General features: G+C 36.9%; 7 protein-coding genes across 7 annotated transcripts; 3 read left to right on the top strand and 4 right to left on the bottom strand.

The window, feature by feature from the left end:
• Positions 1-630: 630 nt before the first annotated feature.
• On the bottom strand, positions 631-1,447 carry PHYBLDRAFT_157187 (hypothetical protein). The gene is made up of 2 exons (XM_018433580.1): positions 1,379-1,447; positions 631-1,283 (listed from the first exon to the last, which is right to left on the bottom strand). The coding sequence occupies exon 2, from the start codon at positions 1,141-1,143 to the stop codon at positions 682-684; it is 462 nt and encodes a 153-aa protein (XP_018297273.1). The 5' UTR covers positions 1,144-1,283; positions 1,379-1,447; the 3' UTR covers positions 631-681.
• A 3,059-nt stretch (positions 1,448-4,506) lies between these two features.
• Positions 4,507-5,817, top strand: PHYBLDRAFT_162308 (hypothetical protein; the record flags this gene model as incomplete). Its single annotated transcript, XM_018434597.1, has 5 exons — positions 4,507-4,516; positions 4,905-4,907; positions 5,220-5,235; positions 5,360-5,600; positions 5,695-5,817. 5 exons carry the CDS (start codon positions 4,507-4,509, stop codon positions 5,815-5,817), a joined length of 393 nt encoding a protein of 130 aa, XP_018297272.1.
• Positions 5,818-6,492: 675 nt separating this feature from the next.
• Positions 6,493-8,438, bottom strand: PHYBLDRAFT_121061 (hypothetical protein). The gene is made up of 4 exons (XM_018428780.1): positions 8,231-8,438; positions 8,003-8,072; positions 7,264-7,931; positions 6,493-7,116 (listed from the first exon to the last, which is right to left on the bottom strand). The coding sequence occupies exons 1-4, from the start codon at positions 8,348-8,350 to the stop codon at positions 6,688-6,690; spliced, it is 1,287 nt and encodes a 428-aa protein (XP_018297271.1). The 5' UTR covers positions 8,351-8,438; the 3' UTR covers positions 6,493-6,687.
• Positions 8,439-8,732: 294 nt separating this feature from the next.
• PHYBLDRAFT_58279 (hypothetical protein) lies at positions 8,733-10,243 on the bottom strand (the record flags this gene model as incomplete). Its single annotated transcript, XM_018440290.1, has 5 exons — positions 8,733-8,811; positions 8,934-8,993; positions 9,604-9,695; positions 9,940-10,065; positions 10,196-10,243. 5 exons carry the CDS (start codon positions 10,241-10,243, stop codon positions 8,733-8,735), a joined length of 405 nt encoding a protein of 134 aa, XP_018297270.1.
• A 432-nt stretch (positions 10,244-10,675) lies between these two features.
• PHYBLDRAFT_58278 (hypothetical protein) lies at positions 10,676-14,906 on the bottom strand (the record flags this gene model as incomplete). Its single annotated transcript, XM_018440289.1, has 8 exons — positions 10,676-11,056; positions 11,122-11,291; positions 11,384-11,654; positions 11,727-11,788; positions 11,877-14,043; positions 14,165-14,374; positions 14,516-14,662; positions 14,802-14,906. 8 exons carry the CDS (start codon positions 14,904-14,906, stop codon positions 10,676-10,678), a joined length of 3,513 nt encoding a protein of 1,170 aa, XP_018298297.1.
• Positions 14,907-15,672: 766 nt separating this feature from the next.
• Positions 15,673-17,406, top strand: PHYBLDRAFT_179031 (hypothetical protein). The gene is made up of 3 exons (XM_018438087.1): positions 15,673-16,029; positions 16,269-16,388; positions 16,541-17,406. The coding sequence occupies exons 1-3, from the start codon at positions 15,796-15,798 to the stop codon at positions 17,030-17,032; spliced, it is 846 nt and encodes a 281-aa protein (XP_018297269.1). The 5' UTR covers positions 15,673-15,795; the 3' UTR covers positions 17,033-17,406.
• Positions 17,407-18,338: 932 nt separating this feature from the next.
• Positions 18,339-20,602, top strand: PHYBLDRAFT_179030 (hypothetical protein). Its single transcript, XM_018438086.1, has 2 exons — positions 18,339-18,664; positions 18,839-20,602. The coding sequence occupies exons 1-2, from the start codon at positions 18,399-18,401 to the stop codon at positions 20,112-20,114; spliced, it is 1,542 nt and encodes a 513-aa protein (XP_018297268.1). The 5' UTR covers positions 18,339-18,398; the 3' UTR covers positions 20,115-20,602.
• The last annotated feature ends 5,239 nt before the right edge of the window (positions 20,603-25,841 follow it).

Raw genomic sequence — 25,841 nt, 5'->3', positions numbered from 1 at the left:
GATCAGTCCACTCTAATAGAGGTGGACCTGAGAGGGAGAGCCTGTGGCTAGTGGAGATTGATCAGCACGTTAGATGTCTTATAATGTGGAGAGATGGGATTGGAGATAAGTAACGGCTTTAAATATATATATATATTCCCTGTATTCTTAATACACTTTATTGGGATCATGTTGTTAAACTCGTTTCTATATCGAGATCTTAATGTCGATAAAATTCATACATTGATATTTACATTTTTGGCTTGCTGTTTTAGAATCAAGAGGGGTGATATCTCACAAGAAAAAAATTCAGAATTTGTGTGCAATCTCGTCTAAACGGCGCTTCAATTGTTCATAATTGTTCAAGTTGCTATTTGTAAGTAAAGAAAAAAAAAAACTACACTCACAGGCACTCTGGCTAAAGTGCACTGAAAATTATTATTTTAAAAAAAACATTATGTACAATTTTTTTCTGATATGTACTTTTTTATTTTTACACTCAATTATATTAAGATTCGAGATTTGGGATTTGGGATTTGGGATTTGGGATTTCCCTAAATTCTGATACACTTTCTGTATACTTTTGGTCGGAGAATTCTAGTACTACTCTGGATTTAAATAGTAACGTATTTATAAATCCGACGTTTCTGTGAGATATCACCTCTAATAACAATAATATTCTTCTTTATTAACATTATTAATTTAATAGCTACGCATAGGCCTGCTTTCATCTCGGTTAATTGGACGAGGACTTCTTCTGGGACGCACTTGCTGTTGCCATGCTGGCGCTGCCATCTCCAGTCGAGGGTCAGTGAGAAGCCTTTTATCCAAATGTGTTTGACCCCCAAACGACGACCCATGATAATCTAAGCTGGTCTCTGAGCTGGAATTCATGTTGGACCAGCCAACAGTTGGTTCTTTTGGTGAAATACTAAAAGGTGGATCAATAACAGCCTTGACTTCCAAAGAATTCTTCTCATGTGCTTGTGTCCAAGATTGATTTATTTCCACACCAGTTGGTTCAGAATGAAGATGATTATCGTGAGAAGGATGATGGTTTTGATGATGGTCTTGCTGATGATTATGAATATGCTGATGATGATGATGATGATGAAGATTTTCGACTACGGTTGGGGTTTGAGTCGTGTGGGAGGTTGCGTACATCTTCCATCGATTTGCACCAATATCAACCGACTGCTTGGTAAAATTTGATTCTAATGATGATTCTAATGATGATGATGCTGATGATAATAATGATGCTTTCGATGACCTGAATGTCTCGTGTCCTGGCAGATTACCAGTACCTAAAAAAAATAGCAAAAAAAAGGTTGTATACATGTTAGGTTAGCAAAAAGGAAAAATAGAATAAAGCGAGGCACAATTTAAATAATCGTATTACCATGCTTTTTTTCGTATTGGTTTGTCGCACTACTGATTGTATCTGTGTGCGCTCCATGTATATCCTCGCTCGACCAAGATTGAGCTGCATTGTGAGTCTCTGGAGTTGGAGGATTAACTTGTGTTGCATTAACCCAAGGCCCAGACTCAGACTCCCACATGTGAGTTCGTTCATTATCGTCAGCATGCTTATCCCATTGAGAACTGACTTGGTCTGATTGCCACGAATGAGACTCGGTTTCATGCCTGGCTCTATTTCTTTCGTTGCCGTGGTTTTCAGGGTAACTAGAATTTAAATGCTGTGCTTTATCGTGAGCATGCATCAAAGATCCACCGGCTTTGTGGTGAGCATGAAGGTCCGGGACGCCATCTTTCCAGGTTGATGGTCGAGGGTTGACTGAAGCAAACGCCTGCCATCGGCTCGCCCCATCCACAACCGATCCAGTCTCTTGTACGCCGCCACTCGACAACACCTTTTTCTCAGGCAAATTAGAGTCATGGTCAGGGTGCTGATGCTCTGGTACGCCAGATTCTTTGGGTGACAGACTGGGTTGATGTTGCGTTGCGCCCCAGCTGGGCTTGTCCTGTACCTCTGTAGCAAATGATTTCCATTGACTCGCACCATTGTCCAAGTTTGGATTAGGTCCCCATGAAGTTGACTGTTCATATCCACCTGAAACAGGCTTTTCTGTAACTCCACTAAGTAAGTCCTTCCATTGGATCGTAATTGACGGGCTAGCAAATCCACTGTCGCAAGGAGATTTTTCTTGCAGATTGGCGGATGTTTCTGCTGCTGGAGATGAGGATATAGTAACAGATTCGATTGAGCTGGATAAATCCTCGTCAAACTTGGGTTCGGTTGACTTGGTGTCATCCTGTACGACTTCGGGAGGAATTATCTCGGAAAGGTTTTTCTTACAATAATCGTTCCATTTGCCGACTGATTTTTCAAGGTCTTGGCCTGAAAACTGGTCCTGGTCAGAGGCGGAGGATTTCTTTAGCCTATTGTGGTCTGAGGTCTGGGCAGCCTGAATATTGGCATTAGCAAGTTCCTGCCATTTTGAGGCATTATCTTGCTTGTTGTTAGAAGATATTGGATTTGGGATTGGTTGGGTGTTGGTCGGTGCGACAGCCGCAAAGGCCTGCCATCCACTAACACCTTTGACTACAGGTGTCACACAGGAAGGTTCTGGCACTCCAACGGAGGACACGGGTGCTACATCATTCGGAACGGTTTCATTCGAGGACACCGGCAAGGTATTGGCTGGAGAGACGTCCGGCCAGTCTTTATTAGATGCCTGAGACCAGGTCTGTGCTGGAGAATCAGTATCTCCGGAATTATCAAACTGCACAGATTCTTGGCTGTCTGGTGTAATGGTGCATTTGTCCCAGTTACTACTGGCGTCTTCAACAGATGCAGGGGCTGTAGACAAATCATCTTGGGGGTATGATGTAATTGGCTCAATATGTCCTGTAGTCTCCTCTGTGGCTGAGGGTTGCTCTGTTTCTGCTTGGATTTCTGGGAGTTCTGGCTCGGACTGTAGATCTTCAACAGCCTCATCGAGGATCGATAATTCAGCCACATCAGAATGCTCTACAGAGTTGAGTTCAGCGTCTGAAGATGAGCTCAGTCGAGGGCTTGTAAGAGTGGGATCAAGATCGGTGGTAATTGGAATATCAGCTGATGTAGGAGTAACGGTGGTAGTTGTTGTTGTTTCGGTAGGGATAGGAGTAGTGGGAGTCGTAATGTTTTCGGTGGTGGAGATGCCTGAAGTAGAATGGTCTTGGTCTGGTACTGACATATTATTATCTTCGTCACTTTTTAATAATGTCTTGTCCTGTTCTTGGTCGATCTTATTAGGTTCGGACCTAATTCTAGGGTTTGTCATGATAGGTGATTCCTTGTTTGGTAATGTGGTAGTAGTGGTAGATCCCTTTTTACGCCACTTAGTAGAAGCGCCTAGATACAGAAATAGTTTAAATGAACCATTGGCCAAGATTTGGGAAAACACACACATATATATACATAAAAGAAAATTAGAATTGTGAGTTTTTCCTTTCTTATTTATTTTCTTAGTTTTTTACCTGAACCAATATTTTGAACAATAGATGGTTTAGGGGCGACTCCTAGAGTTGGCCATGCTTCTTCATAAAACGTGGTTCCTGGAGCAGGTAACTCTGCCTTTAAAGGAGATTTAGCTTCCATGGCAGCCTTTGTTGTTCCAGCCAGTGTTTGTACGAATTCTTTCTTGTCTTCGTCGTTTGTGAATATTGGGCTTCCGGCAGCTGCATACATATGCCAGCTTGCAGCAGTATAAGTTGAACGGGCTTTTGCATCCTCTTCAGCTTTTATAACTGAAGCCTAAAATAACAATAAGAAATCAAAAGGTATAAATTAATAAAGGCCTGTGAGTATTTAAAACAATAACGTATAAGTAAATATAAATAATACGTACGGCTTTAACTGGAGCTTGAGCTGCACGGGCCATTCTTTGACGCCAAGGTGAATCGAGATTGCGAGTCCAAGCTTTTGGTTCTTCTTTTGGGGTCTCTGCAGGTTTCTCGGTTTGCTTTGTAGCCCATCGACTTGCGCTGGTTCCAGTTGACATGTCGAGTACGATTGGATTTTTCTCAACTTCTGGGCGGGATGGGAGCTCAATCTTGATGGGTGTGAATTTTGGTGTTGGAATTGGTTCATGGACTGTGGAAACATGAGAAGCTTTGATTGCAGCTTCTTCTTCGGCCATCTCTTCGTCCATAATATCTGCCCATGATTTATGTTCGGTAGATGGGGTCAACATGATTGATGCTTATGAGAATGATGTAGGATTTATAAAGATTAATATGAATATTATTTTAGTAATAAAAACAAAAGAGAGAGAGAGAGAGAAAAAAGTGATTCGCGGAGCTATGTTAAAATAATAAGTTTAAAATAAGGAAATAAATAAATAAAATAAAATAAAATAAAATAAAATAAAATAAAATATAATCAAGGTAGAATATATTGGATGATGATTTTTTTTAAAAAAAAGAAAGAAAGAAAGAAAGAAGTCCAAAATAAATACAAATACATAGATGCTTTTATACAAAATATTTTAACCCACAAAACGCATTACATACAAATTACATATGTGTGGTTGTATGTTTCTGTATATAAAATATATAGAAACATATTGTATTGTATTGTATTGTATTATATGAAAACTCACTATAGTTCAATGATATCTCTTGGAACCTTATCGAATGATTCGAACTTTCATGCAGCTTTGAGAATATGACAAAATGAAACAGCACATCACCTCGTACACGCACAATATTTCTTTTTGTCTGTAAATTCCACGCGATAAATGTAGTACCATTGGAAGCACAGATTGTCGAATGTATTTATATATTTGCCTTGTAAGCTAATTGGCCTGTTAATTACTGCCCAATTAACTCTACATTTAAGAAAACACATTTGAAACATAAACCCTTGCAGAGTTAAAAATAAAATAAAATAAAATAATATAATATAAAATAATATAAAGATAGTGAGTATCATTATCATCATTACAACATATTATTACTGTTACCAATTGATTCATTGTTAATAAGCAACTTGTAAACAGTCCAAATATACTAAGCATGCTAAATAGCCTTGAACCAATTCCACCCCATATATATATATATATATATATATGTGTGTGTGTGTGTGTGCATGATAGATCGATCAATTGTAATGTATTTATGAGCCTTATCTAATCTTGACAATAAGATTTGGTGACTTGACTGTAAGCTTTAGCTGTACGTGGTGTAACTGTTTCTGTATTCATTTTTAATTTTATTCCAACACTTTTCAATAGGGTTTCTGAAGGGCAGGTAAGATGAAATAAGATTCTCTCTTTACGACGTAGATTACAGTGCTTCAAGAAATTGATCTCGTACGCACAAAAAAAAACCCCCAAAATTGTTATTTTTATGTAAAACAATGTCGTATAACCAGGCAAAAGAAATCACTTGGTACTTGTACGAATCAAAGTACTATACTGGTTCTCGAACTTTCTAAAGCTTTAACAAGTCCTTATTTCTATATAAACATGATCCAGGAAATATCGTTGATTGGCATACAAATGCTGAATAAAGGAACAATATTGTTCCAACACAACAACAAGCTCATCGCGGAATCAATTAGTTGTCATTTAGAGTATATGCAAAAAGGTAGCGTTCTTGGAATAATCCCAAAAGTAGGTTTCCTACTGTACAAAAATAGGTTAAGCAGTATAATGAACGCTGCGGAAGTCTTGTTTTTTTTTTTTGCTTTTGCTTTTGCTTTTGCAGCCAACAAAGCAGCTAAACTACTCAAACAAGCTTGGAGAATTTAAAGTTTATCGAAGCACTATTTGTACCCTCATAAAGGCACATTTTAACCTTTCACCAGAACAGAAAAGGCAGTTCAATTGACCTGTTAAAACATAGCTTAGAAAAAAGTATAGACATGATCTTTAATGAATTGTCTTTTCTCTCGCACTCACCCACTTAATTATAATGTATTTGGCATAAATATGAAACAAATGAGAGCCTAAGCCAATAAAAACACTTCTACTGCTGTTACTGCATTTACAACAAGAGAAAGCACAACTGTTGTTCTAGGAACTATCGCTGTATTAGACTTGGCTTAAGTTAGTGCGAGAATATTATAAAGCCGTAAGTAGAGAAAGGTTTATCAAATATATCTATGAAAAACCGAGTACCGGTATTATAACAGAAGGCGAGTAGAGCTTTTTTTTCAAGGAACGTACTATTAATTTTCAATGATCTCGCTCGTTACTTTCCTTTCTTCGCCAGTCTTACTTTATATCTAATGTAATTGTGTCTGTCACGGTTCACACTATTTAATGTTGACGCTAGGCCAAAAGTGTTTTTTTTTACAGTACTCTATTTCTTTTCCTCTTGACATTGTCAGCCAATACAGAGGTTGTTATCCAAAATCACGCACCAGGCTTCTACTAAATAGCTCAATAAGCTCTATATATCTTTATTTCTAATTTTATAGAAAGCCGTGTACTTTATGCGACGGGCAACAAATATACACATAAAGACCATGATTATTATATCCAGTAATCCCGATTATATTTTGTGTCCAGAAGAATCTTAATTATCATAGTGATTCAATTGATATTGTAGTTTGCTGTATTGATTTCTTTATGTATAAAAAAACAAGATAAGAAGGTTATAACAAAAGAGAAAGGGGGGATTTTCTCTTTTCTTTGGAGTATAAGAAAAAGAAGAAGTAAAATAAATATATAAAGGAAAGGGAAAAAAAAGAACTATTTACTGGACTCTGTGGATCATAGCATCTCTGCTAGCACCAACACCAATCCATTCGACAGGTACGCCAGACTCCTTCTCGATAAACTCAATGTATTTCTTGGCATTCACAGGAAGCTCTTCCCAAGTTCTGCACTTGGAGATATCGGACTGCCAGCCAGGAAGCTCAACATACTTAACCTCGATCTCCTCAAGGAGCTCAAGCTCAGAGGGGAAGGAGAGCATGGGCTTACCGTTGTGGATGTAGTCAACAGCAACCTTGATGACGGGCAACTGATCAAGGATATCGAGCTTGGTGACGTTGAAGCTAGTGTAACCGTTGATCATGGTAGAGTACTTGACAACTACCATGTCCAACCAACCGCAACGACGCTTTCTGCCAGTGGTCACGCCAAATTCGAATCCGACAGTCTGGAGATGCTCACCAATATCCTGTATGTGCGTAGAATATAAAAATATATACATAAAGTAAAGTAAAGAACAAGAAAAAATGAGTCATCAAAATGATAATTTCACATCAAGATCCATCAGAAACTAGCCCTTCTTTTTTTAAAAATAGAAAAATAAAAAGAAACTTACGTTAAGCTGCTCAGTTGGGAAGGGACCACCACCAACACGTGTGGTGTAAGCCTTGACGACACCAATCACCTTCTTGATCTTGTTAGGGGGAACACCCAGACCAGTGCAGACACCACCGATGGCGGTGTTGGATGATGTGACATAGGGGTAGGTACCAAAGTCAAGATCCAACATGAGGGCATTGGCGCCCTCGACAAGTACGCACTTGTTTTCCTTGATCTTCTGGTGAATGAACCAGACACCGTCAACAACATAGGGTCTCAGACGCTCGGCAAGAGCCTTGTAGCGGATGAGCTCGGCCTCGATATCATACTCAAAGTGACCGTAACGCTTGCGCTTGTTTTCAACCAACACACGGAACTTTGTGGAGAAGTCTTCAAAGTTGTACAGGTGGTGGATACGGAGACCCGAGCGGGAGGCCTTGGAAGAGTAGGCCGGTCCAATACCCTTGCGGGTGGTGCCGATGCTTCCACGTCCGAGTTCGAGTTCCTTGAGACCGTCGACAGTTTGATGGAGATCGAACACAAGGTGACAGCGGTCAGAGACAAACAGACGCTTGTCACAGTTCAAACCCTTCTTTTGGAGCTTCTCGAGTTCCTCAAAGAAGGCAGGCAAGTGAACAACAACACCAGTACCGACAAAGGCGACACAGTTGGGGTTGATGAGGCCTATAGTTATGTAGATTCTTAAGTACTTCCGCTCCCATATATACATATATTAGATGAATCTTTTCTCTTACCTGAAGGCAACAAGTGGAAGTCGTACTTGACATCACCAACAACGATAGTGTGGCCAGCGTTGTTACCACCCTTTTAATGATAGACAATTATAACATGTATTAATAAACATATCCACAGTTTAGAGTGTATTGGTTGATTGATCTATTTTAACTGACTGACTAATTGATTGATTGATCGATTGATTGATATAATACATATGTAGGTATCTAATTTTTCATGTATTTTACCTGGCAGCGAGCACAGACTTCAGCCTGAGCACACAAAATATCAGAAAGCTTTCCCTTGCCCTCGTCACCCCACTGGGCACCAAGGACAACAGACAAGTCACCACGAGGCAAATCAGACATTTCTCTTGTTCTTTGAATTTTTTTAAAAGAAAAAAAAACCAAAAAATGAACCAGAGGAATAGAGTTGAAAAAATGAAAAACGCTTTTCTACTCTATTAACCGGGAAAACATCGACTGCCGGTCCTTTCCGTCTTCTTGTTTGAAAATTTTTATTTAATTCTATTGGTTAATATTGATTGGCCAAGTCTGTTTCTTAAAAATTTGATATGATTGGACAAGTAGTAAATCCAAGTCCCTCAGTCTGAGATGTCACGCTCAGCCACTCACTCTCACACAAACAGAGACTAGGAAGGGAAAAAGTTCTAGTCTTTACTTGCAATAATATTGTACTAAAAAAAAGAAGAGGGGGGTGGTTAAGAATAGGAAATAAGATTAAAAGAACTTAACTTTGACCCTCTATATTTTTAAAGGCTTTGTCAATATGTATATTCTGGTCATTAAGTGTCAGTCTTTCGGGTGTACTTTATTATCCAGTTATACGCAAAATACATTCTCTTATTATTATTATTATTATTATTTGGTTGTCATTGAATATATATAGTTTAGAATTCAATATAGTTGCCTTGGTTACACACAACTATACCTCAAATCAAGATAACTTGTAAAAGTGTGGCAATGATGTGCCAGATTCACCTTCAGATGACTATAGTTTATCGATCAAAAATAAATAAATAAATAACCAAAAAGAAAATGATTGGCATCTCTACCCCCCCTTTTTGGAAGCATGGCTTCCGGTTCATACTGCACCTATTTCTATTTTATGGATATCTTCTTTATTGCAATTCTTCACAAAGCTTCAAAGAAGTTGCCTTACTTTCTTTTGTGTGGTTCTTTCTAATGGTGCTAGAGCTAAATACTCTTTTTATTTTATTTTATTCTTAAAAGTGTACAAAGACGCTTGATTTGTTTAGGAAAATATATCAATCTCATCTTCTTCACACTTTTGAAACCGCTTTATTGACACAGGGGCGTGTTTTTTTTTATTATCATTATCACTTTTTGGAAACCTGGCTTTCTGTTGCATTTAAGAAAACAAAAGCCAAATAAACTTTTAATTTGCACATTCTTGTCAGTATTCACAGTATCCTTCATAGAAGAAGAAGAAAAGAAGCTATATAATGTCCAGTTCTGTAAACGTTCTTTCGCTCTATTAGCTTTTTTTTTCTACTTAAAGAAAATGTCGTGTCACGGAACCATTTCCTGTAAAATCCATTCCATTCATATTAAATGTCACCGGCATTTAGTATATTTACTACGCTCCGGTTAAATGCACTGTCGCGCCACGAAACTGTTTTCTGAGAAATCCATCGATAATAAAGACCAAAAGGACTAGTAACGGCCTCTCCTAGTTTTCTTATATATATATATATTTATTTAGTTTCTGTCTCATAAAACGCGTTCAAATTTGCTGCCTATATATATTCAATAAAGAAGAATGACTGAAAGCAAATAAATAAAAAGTAATATAAGATCTTGAGACTCTTCTTATCTTTTTTGTTATTGTTGTTATTGTTGTTGTTGCATTGTAGTAAAAATACCGTCCAGATTGGATCAATTTGTCAACAAAATATGTTTTTATGGATATTTACAATTTTTGGGGTTTGTCCAGTAATTGGGTTCATTTCCTTCTTCTTTGAATCATTCGCCATTCTAATGATTGTCATGACAAAGACACTTTCTATTAGATCATATGTGATAAGAACTTCTTTAATTCTCTATATTAGTGTACCATTTTCCACGCACATATGTACATGTATGAAAGCGCTGAAATCCAACAAAATAAGTAAGAAAGCCCATGAGTAACAGGAAATTCAATTCAACATGCTTCTGAGCTTTCTCAATTACCAGAGAAAAGAGCTCGAGCCATATTATCGATTGATAGGAATATAGCATTTTCTATACTTTATTTTACTTTAACTTCAACTAAACCTTTCACCTAGACCCTAAAGCTTCACTATACTCACATTACTTCTATTCTTTTCTTCAATTTTTGGATACCTTTGTGAGATCTCAAACTACCAGCAGACTTGAGCTAGTGATAGATATTACTCTATATTATTGTCGTTTGTCATTGTTATTTTTTTTTAAATGACTGTAAATTTCTTTATTGTAAAATGAAAGATAGAATATTACAAAATAATGTTTTAAAGAAGTAAAAGCAAAAAAGAAGGTAAAGAATATAAAAAAAATAATATTAAGAAAAAAAAATGGTGATGTTATGTTGAGTATTGTGCGTGTATATATTGAAAATTTTGCTTTTATGATTTTATGATTTTATGATTTTTTGAACTATTTTTTTGTTGTTGTTATTGTTGTTGTTCTTGATTACTTCTTCTTTGAGAACTTTGAAGACTTGCTCATGGCAATCTCCCGCTTTGATTCCTTTCTAAAGTAATCCTTTCTTCGTTCCTTATCCATCTCTGCTGTCTTCTCCTCAACCTTTGCCTTCTTCTTCTCGTTGACCTCTCGTCTCTCGGTATCCTTTATCTTACGCTTACGAGACTTCTCATTCCTCAGAGTATTAAGCTGCTGCATCAAAGTATAGATCTTCTTTTCCTCTGGCTCCATCACAACTGCTCTCTTAGCTAAATAAGTTGGTTTGCTTTGTGGCTTGGCTTGCTTAGGTTTTGCAGCAAATGGAAGCTCTGACTGAAGGCTCTTTGGAACCTTGAGAGTGTTGAATCGACGCTCCTTACGCTCGATTGGCTAATATATTATACGATATTAGAAACCAAATACATGCATACATACATACATATATTTCAACATACCTTGTAAACAGAGTCCACGTTTTGTGGTGCTCTCAAATCTTGTTCACGTCTAACTTGGCCTGTCAGGCGCATACCCTTCCAGTCCGACTTTGTTGACAAGAGCAATGATGTGACAGGGTTATAGAATTTGCGAGGCTTAATAGGATACCATGCTCTTAAGAATACAATGTCTATCGAGAATTAATCAAGAAAATTAATAAACGATATACATATCTAAAGACAAAGAAAGTAGATAAACGTAGAACATCTCATCTCAACTTACCACTCATAAGAATTCTGTCTTCAAAGGTAGCACGGAAGTGTCCTTCAGGCTTGGGAAGAGCCTTCTTTACTTGACCACGAATACCAGATACAGTTCTGATACTGGCACCTTCAAACTTGGCAACTTCGAGCGAAGAAGTAAACATGTCCTTGATAAAGGCAGTGTTCTTAAACACCTTGTATGGTGTACCGGTCAATTTAAGCTTCTTGACAATCTCGGATGCTTGTGCAATGTCTACTACAACACCTGTAGCGCATATCCGGAAAGATGACTATTGATGGTAAACATAATTAGACATTGTCTATACACACTCATGTTATACATATCTAGTTAGGAAACTCACAGTTTTGTTGTCTGCTACTGACTGGACAGCACAGAAACCGGTATTGGGGATATGAACAGGACCTATTAGACACATATTCGTTTTTGTTTAATAAAAACAAAGCTCTGTGCGTTTTTTTTTTTAAAAAAAATCAATCAATTTCAGACTTACCATAGAATGTAGCAAGACAATGCATATGCTCAGGAGTGTACTTCAACATACGATTCCGGGTACCATCATCAAGCGAGTAAATCGGGATACTCTGGAATCGTCTCCAGCCCATCGAGAAGATAAGAGGATCGTTGGTCTTGAGAATCTTTCTGTGCCATCTGTGACGCTTAATACGAACTTGTACCAAACCAAACTGATCTTCAGATGTCAAAAGACCACCAACAAGAACGGGGTAAGTAGGATCAAAGTTTTGGATAAACTCTGCAGGCATCTCCTTGATCAAAAGACGCACGTAGCTTCCGGGTCTGTAACCTTCAACTAGAGCACGAGTGTTGGAATCGTCATTCTCGAATTCAGCACGGTTCATGATCAGCTGCTTTTCGATTTCGGCCTTCTTGGTCTCATAAAAGTCCATCTTTGGCCCTTCATCCTCATCCTCGAATTCTTCGTTGAACTTCTTCTTCAGCTGTTCCTTTCGCTTGGCGATTCTCTCACGCTCGGCTTCGACAGGATCCTGCTCTTTTTCTTCCTCTTCTGCCTGCTTGGAACTACCATTGGCATCCTCGTCCTCGAGATCTTCAAAGTCACCAAACACCTCTTCTTCTTCGCCTTCGAGTTTTTCATCACCATCCTCACCAGTTTCACCTGTGATGAATCGGTTGCGAATGGAGTCCAGCGTATCTTCATCTTCCCACACCTCCAGATTATCTACATCGGGTTGCTGGCGAGAACTATCAATGATTTCGACGGCCTTGTCGTTGTTTTCGTACTTGAGCTTGAAGAACTCTTCCTCCTCTTCGTTTTCAGACTCGTCAGATTCCTCTTTCTCGTTGTAGTTTCCAGAGGCAATATCTTCAGGAGACAACTCGGGCTTGTTGTAGATGAGCGACATGAGGTTCACGCGACGATGGTTGTGGAAAAGACTGGTGGCCTTTTGTTTGAGATCAGCCTTCCAGCGTAATTCACCAGCCAAATCTTCATCTTCATCATCATCAGAATCGGTCTGGCGACGAAGACGACCATCGACATTGATCATTTCCTCATCGTCAGAAAGACCAAACTCACTGTCACTGTCAGCAAATTGAATGTCTTCGGCTTCTGCGTCTTCCTTGTCTTCCTTTTCACCCTTTTTGCGGATGTTGCGAGTGTCGAACTTGGAAAGTGCGGTGCCACGCTGAGGTACATCTGCGTCTGACTCTTCGCCGCTTTCCATCATCTCGTCTTCGTCTTCGTCATCCTCATCATCTTCATCGAATTCGGGATCAGCGTCACCAAAGACGGCCCTGCGTCTGGTTCTACCCTGATCATCTTGTTCTACAGATTCACTAATGCTAATCTTTTCATCATCTTCGTCATCGTCTTGGACTTGTTCAGTGATGTCACCAGCTCTGACTGGTGCAGAGTTGGAAAAGATGCGCAATTCCGAATCTGCCAACTGATCGGCAAAGGTATCAGAGGCATCTTGAAGATCCATAACCATCTTCTCACCCTGGCCATAGGGAAGCTCCTCCTCCTCCTCATTCTCCTGTTCCTGGCCGTTCTGCTCCTCGGCTGGTGCGTATGCAGACTTCTTTGTAAAATGACCGGGAACATTAATGTACACAGCATCCTTGTCGTACATCACACCGCCGACATCGGACATCGGTGCGTAGATCAGCTTGTACTTTTCATCCAAGCGCTTGCGTTCCTTGTCTGGTAAAGGACAGGGATCAGGCAAGACCGACACATCTGCCAATACGTGATCACCTGCACCGGGAATATGGACTCGCATATTAGGCTTGAGATTTGTTCCACGCAAATATCCGTACAAGGTTACTGTTCTGTCGCAATTGGGTTTTCTGTGGATGAGTTCTGGATCAGTCAAGTCTTCGACACGATCTGCGACGACGTAAGGATGGGTGTTGCGCCACAGGAGAGGGCGGAACTTCATGACTGAGATGAAGCGGGACAAGTTCTGGATTTCCATGTTGGGATATTTTCCATTGATGATACCCGACAGATAGAACAGCTTTGCACCTTCGTAAATCTCGGTCCAGAAACGATGCTTGAGCTTCTTTTTGGTGAGACGAAGGGCCTTGTTGTTACGGAATTTGTCAAGGTGGGTAAGGACACCCATGACTTTGGGGAATCCATGGGATTGAAGAATGTTGAGGAATTCAAAGGTTTCCTAATGATTGTTTTGTGTGTGTGTGTGTGTGTTTTTTTTTTTTAAAAAAAAATCATAATTAGGATATCAGTAACTAAATCAAATGCTTATTTATATTTATAAGGCTTTTTGTTCTCTTTACCATTTCAAATCCAAAACTGGCATCAATTGTCAAAAGTACCAAATCAGCAATCTTGGCAACGTCGATCATTGAGTTCATATCGTTGGCGCACTCCATAAATGTCAAACGTCTCTTTTTTCCACTGACAACCGTAATAGGACCTTTTATTTCAGCCAAGTTGTGCTTTGTATAGCGTTTCACAAGCGATCGAATCAAGGTTGACTTGCCACTCTACAACAACAATAGAAATAAAAAAAAATACGTTGATATAAATATACATTTACAGATTTTCAATAATTTCAAAAGGTAATTGTAATGCTAATCCTCCTTTTTTTTTTTAAAAAAAAAAAGAAGCAATGTTATGTTGCTTACGTTGGGTGGACCGACTACTGCAATCACAACGGGAGGTGACTCGATTGGTGTGCGATCGACCATTGGAACATGGAGTTTCTTTTGGTCATTGTCATTATTACGTCTGGCTGTCTTTTCTGCTCTTCCGGCGCTTTGGAAAGTGAATGCCTTTTTATGTTTATTGGTGAATGGATTAAAGAATAAGTGAATGTTGGATTGCGATCGATTGTTTCTAAATAGTTCATTTTATTTTTATTTTTTATTTTTTATTATTTAATTAAAGTAATTATTATTTTTTCATTATTACCCTTGGGTTGCTAGACTTTTTTGAGTTTGTGAATTTATTCTCGGCCTTTGCTTCCTTCTTTCCTCCCTTCTTCTTGTTGTGCGCTTTGTGTGTCTTGTCTTCCATTATGAAATATTTATATAAATAAATAAATAAATAATAAAAAAGGGAAGAGGAAGAAGAAGACTTTTAAATAATTTTTTAATTTTTTAATTTTTTTTTTTGGGACCTTGAGATTTTTGTCTTGCTCTCTCTCTTTCTGTCTCTTAATAAGTCAGTCAGTCAGTTTCTCAGTTTTTCAGTTTTTTTTTTTTTTCTTTTTTCGGATGGCTTTATCCAGTAGCTTTTCAATTTTCTATAAAAAAAAAAAAAAGATTAGAATTTGTCCCTGTTAAATGTGTGACTAGGTATCGTTATTCAAAAGCCACTACAGACAAATAGCCAAAAGGGAATTAGTGATTTGAGTGGGGATGACTTTTTTTTTTTGTTTGAAAGGGATAAATTGTACAAAAAGAATCTTTTTAGGTTGTAAAGAAACACACACATATATATTTGTATATATACAACGAGTATATGTACAATAGTCATTTTCTTAAAACATAACAACAAGTAAAAAAAAAGGGGGGGTTTCAACACAAGTATTCTATAGAAACCAGCATATATTTTAATGTATGTATGTTATGTTATGTTATGTTATGTTATGTATGCGTGTATTGACTGTTGTATTTACAAGGCACAGGGCTCCAAAATGTAAGCACATGGGATTGCATTTTCACATGCTTGTCTTCCCCGCCTTTTTTAAACCTTTTTTTTTTTTCTTTCTTTCTTCTTTTCTTAATAAAATTATATACAGATACAAATACACTATATATATATTTATATTATAATTTCCCCCAGTTCTTTTTCATCTTCTTCTTTCTTCCTTCTTTCTTATTCTTGTCCTTATCCTTAGTGCTGTTTCTACCACTACTATTTCTATTGATATTGCTATCTTGACTCTAAATATAAACCAAGTATGCCATCCTCGAGTCGTGTTCCAACCTTCCCAACCTGGTTATTGCGTCTAGTAGGCGGAACCTCATTTGTTGCACTTATAAGCCTCGCTCTCTATTGGTACAGACGTTTTCCCCCCGGTGGACGACGAGCACTTGCCAAAGATTCCTCTTCGGCTTCATCATCATCATCATCTTTGGAAAAGTCAGCATTACGAAGAACAAGCAGTAGCCGAAGCAGTCTATCCGATGAAGGGGTAATACATTAATTCTTTGTTTTATAAACCATATTCATCCAGTGCTTTAGATTTAACTGACAAGAGAAGATAAATAATAATAAAAAGCAGGCCCCCTTCCCTTCCCTTCTTTCCTTTACTTCCTTTCACTCCCCCATTTTTTTTATTAGTATTTTCTTTAGACTTTTTGGTTATTATTTTGAAGAAGAAGAAAAAAGGAGTAACACATGAAAAATGATGATGTTTTATTGTTAATATAGAACGCCAACCCTCCTTGTGAGAACACATCTGCAGGGTGGGGATCACGTTTGCTAGGCAATGTCCGATCGGTAGCAAGGATAGGCAAGACAAAGAAGAAGATTACATTGTCACTGAAGAATGCAAGTCCACCTTAATATTTTCTTTTTCCCCCGTCCTCCTGTATATAACTTATTCATTCACTCATGAAATATGAGCAAGTGAACGAGTAAATTAACGAATGAATGGTAGTGATCAAGGGTTTTGCTAATACAATCTTATTTAAAATAAATAGACTATTCTGTGGAACCCTTCACCAGACGTCAATGTCCCCAACCACGCCTTTCATGAAAACGGGGCAATCTTATTACTCAGATTGGCACAGGCCAATGAAGTTTATCTCATTATTCACATCCACTCTGAAGATGAACGTCACCAGATCCAAAAACTGCTTGAGAACGCCAGTCTCGTAGGTCCCCGGCTTATTGACAGCCGCCGGATCCTCTATTGTTCCACTGAACAAGGCAAGATCCATCTCATCCGCCACATTGAGCCGGCTATCCATATCGAAGGAGGCTGGGAGCTGGATGATGGTGAAGACATTGTCCGCAAAGTCCGTCCTTTTGTGAATAAGCTTATTTGGGTTGTGACCAGACGTCGGCGCACCTCTTTCAACCAGTCAAAACTAAAGGAGTCTGATGAAGGTGTGATGGGACACAATGTCGAACTGACCGATAAGCTGTCAGATACATCACTAGCACAAGAGGTAGGTATCCTCTTTGACTAAAGCAAGAATATATGAATCGCGCAAAATACACAAAATATATCTTTGATGTACATCAAACAACACCACCAAGCATCACCAAGCACCAACAACGACAAAGACAAAAACAAAGACAAAGAGACTCTCAAAAGAAGTATTTGTTATATACAACTACCTCCTTCCTTTTATTCTTTACATTTATCTTTTGCCTTTGGGTGTCATTGCTTCAGTGTTGCGTGTGTCATTGGCTTACAAAGTAATATTCCCCTCCCCTTTTTTTTTTACTTCAACTTCCTTTCCTGTTGCTAAGAATCTGTTCTTTCTTTGTGGACGAACAATAAGAAGCGTTCTTTGTAAATTATATACACTCTACAATATACAATACACATTAAACATCAAACGTCAAACGACAAACACATATCTTATTTTGTCCGTCTTGACTACAGTCATTTAATAAAAATAATAATAAAAAAGGGCATTCATACAAATTATTGCAAGACAGAAGGCTTGAGTGATCTAATCTGTGTCAATTCAAAGGGTTGTCATACCTTTTTATACGTCATCATTTATGCCAGTTCTTATGATTATTTATATTCTATTTATTTATTATGCAAGTAATAGTGTCACTGTGGAGAATACATATCTGAGTTTATAAATCCAATGATAAAAAATACTTTATATTTATATACTTATATAAATATATAGACATTTTTCTTGGCATTATTACTTTTTATGATGTTATTTATATATAAACAAGTTTATATTTATAATTGACAGAAAACAGGAAATATACACAAATAAATAAATAAATAAGTAGAATATGAAACAAAATCATACGTACACTAACTTACTACTTAATACATACAGCATATACACATGGGTATATAATTTGTTTCAATTTTTGCCAAGATTTGATCATAGGCTTTTATTTTATACATATATTCTTGTAAAAAAGAAAAGAAAAAATAGGAATCTAGGGCATAATTTGGCATGCTATTTATTTATCTATTTATCTCTATATCTACAATGTATTTTCTTTGTGCTAGAGATTGAAACAGTCATTAGCTAAACTTTGCATTAAAGCTTATTTTTTTATTTTCTTTTTCAATTCTTTCGTGTGTGATTATTTACGACTCCGGCCGCAATATCACAATAACAAAATACAGTCTAGAAACCACGGGACAATGTGCCTTAAATAGCAGTATATATTATAGAGAAAGTTATCTAATTTCATGTTGCCCAACATTTCGTATATAAATTTAATCTATTTCTTCGTCTCTTTCTCTTTCTCTCTTCTCTTCTCTATTCATTCTACACTCTACTCTTTTACACTTCTTCTTTAAGGCTATTTTCATTTTCATTCTCATTCTCATTATCATTATATCTTAATATGCATCTATCAACCTCTATCCTTCTCTGTCTAGGAGCTGTCGCAGTAAATGCTGCTACTGTTAAACACTCTCCACAAGTCATACGTCTGCCGCTTATTCGCAACCCAAACTCAAAGGATATTATCACCCAGAAACGCAATATACACCTCTTCAAGCGAGATCCAGCAGAAGCTCCACTGTACAATGACGATGGCTCTCAATATCTCGTTCAACTGAGTGTAGGAACACCTGCACAAAATTTTACAGTCACACTTGACACTGGAAGGTAAAAAATAAATAAAAATAAATTATAAGCTAGTCGTATAAAAGTGTACAAATATGTATATATGTATATGTGTATATATATAGAAGAAAAAAAGAAGTATTGGAAATTAAATGTATCACCAAAATCATCATCCTAATATCATCATCATCACCATACTAAATTATTATTCTTTAGTGCTGATTTGTGGGTTCCTTCTACACAATGCCCTCAGAACACCTGTCCTTACACTCGATTTGATCAGTCAGCATCATCTAGCTTCAAGTCCCTTAGCCAAAACTTCGAAATCACATATGGTATAGGAAACGTAAACGGCACATTTGTCACAGATACTGTCACAATTGCAGGTGTTCAAGTACAAAACCAACAATTCGGTCTGGCTAGCTCAACAAATAACATCCTGACTAATCCCACCACAATTGGCGTCAGTTCTCAGACTAGTTCCTCTAGCTCCGATCTGGCCAGCAACTCTGACACCGTCGGCAACGGCATCCTTGGCATGGGTTTCCCCCTACTGACCACCTCTGCAGGCGCAGACGGAGTAGCATATTACCCGCTTATCTTCAATATGGTCGACCAGAAACTCATTACAGACCCCGTATTCTCAATCTACATGAACACCGCAAGCTCGACCGGTTGGGCTGGCGAGCTGATCATCGGCGGCGTCGACACCTCAAAGTACACTGGCGACATTGTCTATCTTCCCGTCGCAGCACTAAGCTCGACCTCGACCACGTCCCTGAGTTCTCTTGGAAGCTCGGCAAATGCTTACAAGGGCTACTACTACTGGATGGTCTACGGACAAGGCATCTCGCTAATTAGTGGAACAACCACCACAGACGTTGGAATGGGCTCCATTTCAGCCTTTATCTTCGACACCGGAACTACCCTGACATACCTCCCACAGGCCATGGCCAAGGCAATCGTCAGTAGCGTCGCAGGCTCGAACGGATACCGTCTCGATTCCTCTTCTGGAACATACATGGTTGACTGTAATGCCGTCTCATCAACCGTCACCGTTCAACTTCAGATGTCAACCACCGGGAAAACGATGTCTAGTCCCGTCACCCTCAATGTACCTGGCGCAAATCTAATCATTCCCGTCGACGCAGATACCCCAGAAAAGGCGTCGGTCTGTATTTTTGGTATTGCTCCCAGCAGCTCTTCATCGAGCGGCGGCTCGTTCTCAATGTACCTCTTTGGTGACTCTATCCTCAGAAGTGCATACCTTGTGTTTGACATTGGAAACCAGCGCATTGGTATCGCTGCAGCAAATGGAGTCGGCGGCAGTGTCAACGGAAAGAGTGGAGGAACGAGCTCGTCTAATACACCATCATCATCGTCATCATCATCATCGGGTTCGAGTGCCAAATCTGGAGCTAATCCAACTTTGACTTTGGGACTATTAATTTCTGTACTTGGTATTACTGGTTCTCTCTTGACGTCTTTGTAAAACCATGTTTACTATACACTAAGAAGAAGATGATGATGATGAAGAAAACACGCATACATACATATAAATGATGTTTCTTGCTGTACTGTACTATACACCCTCTTTATTTTTTCTTTCTTGTTGCTGTTTAATTACACATCTTTATTAATATTATTATATACACACATATATATGTACACACCTGTTCTTTTACTCTTTTTTCTTCTTCCTCTTCTTTTAACTGCTTTGGTCTTTATTTATTATTAAAATTATGTATATTATAATCACTTTCTGTACACATTATATATATATATATATATATATATGGATATATATATGGATATTTTACTGAATAAAAACGGACAAAATAATAATAATAATAATGAAAATAACGATAGTGTGTAAATATCTTTTATTTCTATTTCTATATAAAGTATAATTATCTATTTTCCTCTATTTTTCTATATTTAGCCGTCCCTAATAAAAATCGATATAGTTTTCTACCTGCTTAATAAAGAAAGTGAAAGTGAAAGAAGAAATTGTTGAATATTGTTGACTCTAGGTATCTTTGGTTGTTCTCTATCTATCTATATATCATTATTGCACTGTGTACGCTTATGTATCTATGTGCCTAAATAGAACTGTAATATAATTGAAATATTGGATTTTATTTAGAGCAATAGGTTCTATTTTGTGAATATACGGTATTTAAATAACCTGTATAATTACAAAATGGATAAACTTGTACGTGTATTGTGTGTATATATCACGTGAATGTAATAAATCTCGACTACTATTCTTTTACAATACACACTCCTGTAATCTTCATCAGCACCTTATATTATTACTATCACTACTACTACTACTACTATTACTACTTCTTTATGAATGTGTGCATGTGTATGTGTCTTTGTGCGAGGGCTTTATAAATATTATCACCGTAATTGCTGAGTATATTATTATTATTATTATATAGTGTGTTTTTGTTTTATTATAATTATAATGATTGTTTTCTAGGTGATACAATAGAATGCACGGCAATACTAATAGCACTTGTTCAGACCTTGTGAATTATCAATGTCATTGCACATACACGCATTTCTTTATTCTTAAGGAAACTTGCATGCATACATTTTTTTTCAGATTATTAACAATTATCTATCACTATACACACACACACACACAAATGTTATATATAAAAAGTCCTGCATTATAAATCCTCTAATTAATTGTATCAAAAGAAAATGTGACACAGTATAATATCATTAGAAAGGAAGAAACCTGTGTGTAGCAACTTCTTATAAATATTACCTTTTTGCCTAGAAAATGGAGAAAGATCCGCAGCCTTTAATGATGATAATAATAATGAATAATAAATTCAAGGAGTACCAAAACAAAAACAGATCTTACTGATTTTCTATTTTACTCTTGCTTTTTATATATAAAAAGAGAAAAGTACAAAAATATACCTCATCTGTTTTGGTTGGAATTAGGAGTTTAATAGACCAGCTGCGCTAAACAGAAGATAAAAATAAAATAAAAAAAAGTCTTTGTTGTACGATGCTTAGCGCGAACACAGACACAAACTCAAACACCCACTATTCACTTACTTAAATACTACTCACATCCATAGAAAGAGAGAAATTGAGGGATATTCTAATGAACTAATATCAGCAGTGTAGCTAAGCAAAATTGAATAGGGACACTGAGCGTCATGTATGAATATAAACATTTGATAATATATATATACAGTCTCATCAATTAAATGAAAGAAAATTTTAGCTTCCGCCAAAGTGAAAAAATAACATCCTTAACTCTCTCTTCATTGTTTGTCTACTTTTACTTAAGAAACCACTTTCAAAATCATTGGAATAAGAATATATAACCTTTAAATATTAAGAAAAATAACTTTTATTGAAAGTTTAATATTTAGTAACATCACCACGGGCTTTCTTCATACGGGCTATGCGAGTTGGCATAGACATGCAGTAGGCCTTGCATACTGCAACCAGTATTTTCTTCCATTCTTCATGGATAACCTTGTCTAGCTCCTTAATAGTTCTTGGAGCTGGTACTCTTGCCCTTACCATCCGACCCAAATGAGCCCATAGGTTCTCAATAGGACTGAGATCTGGGCTATTTGGCGGCCATTCCATTATTGGTACATTATGGGTCTTTTTCCAGTTCTCAACAAGTTTTGACTTATGACAAGGAGCATTGTCTTCTTGGTAAATAAACTCCCCGTCATGTATTTCACTTAGGCGACCATAAAATGGGAGCAACTTTCTTTCCAAAAGGTTTATATAGCCAAATTGGTCAAGGCTGTTAATAATCGTTTTTAGTGGGCCTACTCCTCCTGCCCACACACAGCCCCAAACCATCACCGAACCACCTCCAAACTGTACTCTAGGCATGATACAATCATACTTGAACTTCTCTAGAGGAAAGCGCCAAATTCTAAGGTTTCCATCCTTTGGGAAAACCATAAAGCGAGACTCATCGCTCCAAATCACACGATCCCATCTTTGATTGGTTTCTTTGCAACGTTTAGTAAACAACAATCGTTTCTTTTTATGTGTTCTGGATAGCCTTGGCTTAAACACAGGATGGCAAGAAGACATTCCGATCTTACGAATAGCTTTGCGGATGGTATTCTTGCAAATGTACTTGCCAATCATGAGTCTCATGGCGTTTGTGAGTTCTCCAAGTGTGGCATTACGATCTTTATTCATTTCGTTTTTAAGCTGGCGTAAATCTCTCTCACCCAAAATTGATGGACGTCCTTGGCGTTTTTCTGTTAATGGCGTGCCATTCTGTTTCCATCTTTGAACTGTGCTATGTACAGTTGTCATGGGTATGCCTGTCTTCTCCGAAATGGCAGTCAATGAAATATTATGGAGAGCACCACCGATAATAAGTCCTTTTTCATAGTCTAAAATCTCTTTTCGTTTCTTAGGAATACTTTTATTGATTTGCTGAGACATTGTGAGATTTAAATGAGAAGAGTTTTTAAAAAAAGCACAACAACTTTGCATTAAAGATGTTCTATTTAGTTGAGTTTAAACTTTTTTCTTTCATTTATTGTATGGGTCTGTATATATATATATAGCTTTAGACTGGTCGGAGGATTAGAGCCTAATATCCTATAATGTCCTACTGTTTTCATAATTATGGCATCAGGACAAGATTATATCTTTCTGCCAAGAAAGCTTATCAACAAACCTAAACGTAATCTTCCTATATTTGTCTTGTACAAAGTCCAGTGGATTTAAGCAATGGGATATGCTTCCTTACATAAAGTCAATATAGATGACATACAATCTCTTAAGATCCTTTTTCCATCAGGTCCTTGAAAGAGATGTTTATTTCAAATCCCTTTGGTATATATATATATATTATTATTATTATTTAATTATAGTAAAGAAAAGATTGTTAAATATGTCATTTTTATTTGGTTTTGGTTTTTTTTTAATCGATCAAACTCGATATATCCAAAACCAAACTAGGTATCATAGGGGCTTCTCAAGCGCCCGACAAGACCCAAAAGTTTGTCCAGGATTTCCTTATACGAATTGACCAGAGTTTCCAAAATTAGTAATCTTTGGACAAAACTTTGGATTTCACTTTTCGCCTGGACAAACTTTTGGGTCTTGTCGGGCGCTTGAGAAGCCCCATACATGACAACAGACCCTCAATAAACATAGTTACACTCAACTTTATTTCTTTATTTATTCCATGACATATTCCTTCCAACGTACAACAGCCCTTGTAGATTTTATGTAGAGTATATACCATTAGAGTTTTGACATCACCCAATCTCCAACGACTGCACTGCAGAATTATCATGTCTTTGCAACCGAATGTATTATATGTTTATTATACATATATATTGGAGTAAAAACCAAAACCAGAAAAAGAATACTTTGGTAACCTATGAATATGTCTCTCAACTCACAAAATATATAAAGAAATTAAATAAGTATTTGCGTGTGTATTTTGGTGTACACATTCGTATGCGCATGTTGTAATGTTTTAGAGTCTAGCCTAGAAACCTTAAATACTCGATTTATAATCAGATTTTTGTGTGTGCACATGTATGCAGTATAGCTGCAGCGTATCATTAGCCTGGACTACTTTAAATATTTTATCTCCAACCAGAAGAAGAAAAACAAGTATACTGTAGTATTCCAGTACAGATTTATGAAAAGCTTGAAATTTAAGAGACATAGTATTATAATTTGTTTTCTTTACCCATTACTGTTACACTCCAAGTTAAATTAAACCAAACCAGACCATAAGCTCTGTTCATATATCATAATAGTCTTGCTCTTTTAAAGCCTTTAAATATTTTGGGCTTTCAATAATTCATACAGTTAACTTACTTTTTGTGATTTGTCTATAATTTATTGTTCCATTCTATCTTTTTTTTTGGGGGTCATATAAACTTTTGCTTTATTTTGCTGTTATTTTCAAGTGTATCATTTGTAATTCTGGGGAAATAATGCTAGATAAATTTAAGTAGATGCATTTTAGGAACATAATTTTATCTTTTCTTTACCTAGCCTTGCATCTCTCCCTCTAAAACATGGAAATTGCCCGTCCAATCATATCTGTAATAGTCTTCTTAAATGGGAACAAATCTAGATTATTATTATTATTGGATTATCTTGGTAGCGTATCTCTACATCGTTAAAGTCCCCAAGTTATTTACCAAGCCTTTGATGATATTTTCTCGAGGCTGTTACACACAAATAGTAAAATATTAAGTTAAAGGAAGAGTAAAGAAATGAATAAATAAATAAATGCACTTATAAAATACAACATACACAACCTTATCCTGCTTTTATAAAACAGAAAAAAATGGGAATTTACAGTCGTTACAATTGGCACGATTACAATTATTATTTTTTCGCTAGCCATCTTTGGTATGTCCATCAAATTTAAAGGTGTAAACTGGAATCCTGAACATAGTTAAAGCTATGTAAGATCAAAGATACCCATCATACTTCAAGCTTATACCATTATTGTAGCACTGGTGTCAATAACCTTTCCAGTTTTTGGATATACATTGAAGACAGTCTTCTATGGTAACATAAAGGTACTTTGCTCCTTATTGAAATGAGGATATCCATATCATCGTAAAATATTTCATCAAGCATTATTTTCTTTCTCTTCTTCTCATTTTGAACCGGGAATCCTGAAATGGATTAAAAGATGGTGAATGTTGCAGTATATTTTTTTTAAAAGAAAAAGAAGAAGCCCGTGACATTATGCATTAACTGCATTTATTATACTTACTACATTTAATGCGACTCTAGTACATTTCCCCAAAAGTACTAAAGTGAATAGATACATAGTTACTAATTAGCACATTTTTATCCATGCTTGTTTATGAAATCTGACCATCGTTAATTTTCCTACCTCGGTAACCTTAGATGAATTGTTATCACTTGAGAATAGAAAAAAAAACACAGTCTGCTTTACTCAATAGGCAAGCTTTTTTTATTTTTTTATTTTTTTTTTGAAAATAAAGGCCTACTGACTTTGGTTTGGTAACCCCCCCCCCCCCCCCAAGAACAACTGAGCAGCTGAAAGTATTGTACCGTTTTAACAGCGTACAAGCTTGAATAATTTACAAAGAAAAAGAGAAAGAGAAAGAGAGAGAGAGAGAGAAAGAGATGATTTGGCAATTATTTGTATACTTTGTTAAAGATGTAAAAAAAAATGTGGTATATTGATTAGATATTT

The sequence above is a fragment of the Phycomyces blakesleeanus genome (genome assembly GCF_001638985.1).
Source record: "Phycomyces blakesleeanus NRRL 1555(-) unplaced genomic scaffold PHYBLscaffold_2, whole genome shotgun sequence".
Classification (NCBI taxonomy): Eukaryota; Fungi; Mucoromycota; class Mucoromycetes; order Mucorales; family Phycomycetaceae; genus Phycomyces; species Phycomyces blakesleeanus.
This window is presented reverse-complemented; position numbering and strand designations above follow the sequence as displayed.

Bases quoted from the DNA above. Each gene is read 5' to 3' on its own strand.
- PHYBLDRAFT_157187 (XM_018433580.1), bottom strand. From the start codon at position 1,143: ATGTACGCAACCTCCCACACGACTCAAACCCCAACCGTAGTCGAAAAT.
- PHYBLDRAFT_121061 (XM_018428780.1), bottom strand. From the start codon at position 8,350: ATGTCTGATTTGCCTCGTGGTGACTTGTCTGTTGTCCTTGGTGCCCAG. The intron at 8,073-8,230 runs GTAAAATACATG...TATCATTAAAAG, and splicing joins AAGTCTGTGCTCGCTGCCAG to GGTGGTAACAACGCTGGCCA. The intron at 7,117-7,263 runs GTAAGTTTCTTT...ACGCACATACAG, and splicing joins TCCCAACTGAGCAGCTTAAC to GATATTGGTGAGCATCTCCA.
- PHYBLDRAFT_179031 (XM_018438087.1), top strand. From the start codon at position 15,796: ATGCCATCCTCGAGTCGTGTTCCAACCTTCCCAACCTGGTTATTGCGT. The intron at 16,030-16,268 runs GTAATACATTAA...TTGTTAATATAG, and splicing joins GCAGTCTATCCGATGAAGGG to AACGCCAACCCTCCTTGTGA. The intron at 16,389-16,540 runs GCAAGTCCACCT...TAAAATAAATAG, and splicing joins TTACATTGTCACTGAAGAAT to ACTATTCTGTGGAACCCTTC.
- PHYBLDRAFT_179030 (XM_018438086.1), top strand. From the start codon at position 18,399: ATGCATCTATCAACCTCTATCCTTCTCTGTCTAGGAGCTGTCGCAGTA. The intron at 18,665-18,838 runs GTAAAAAATAAA...ATTATTCTTTAG, and splicing joins GTCACACTTGACACTGGAAG to TGCTGATTTGTGGGTTCCTT.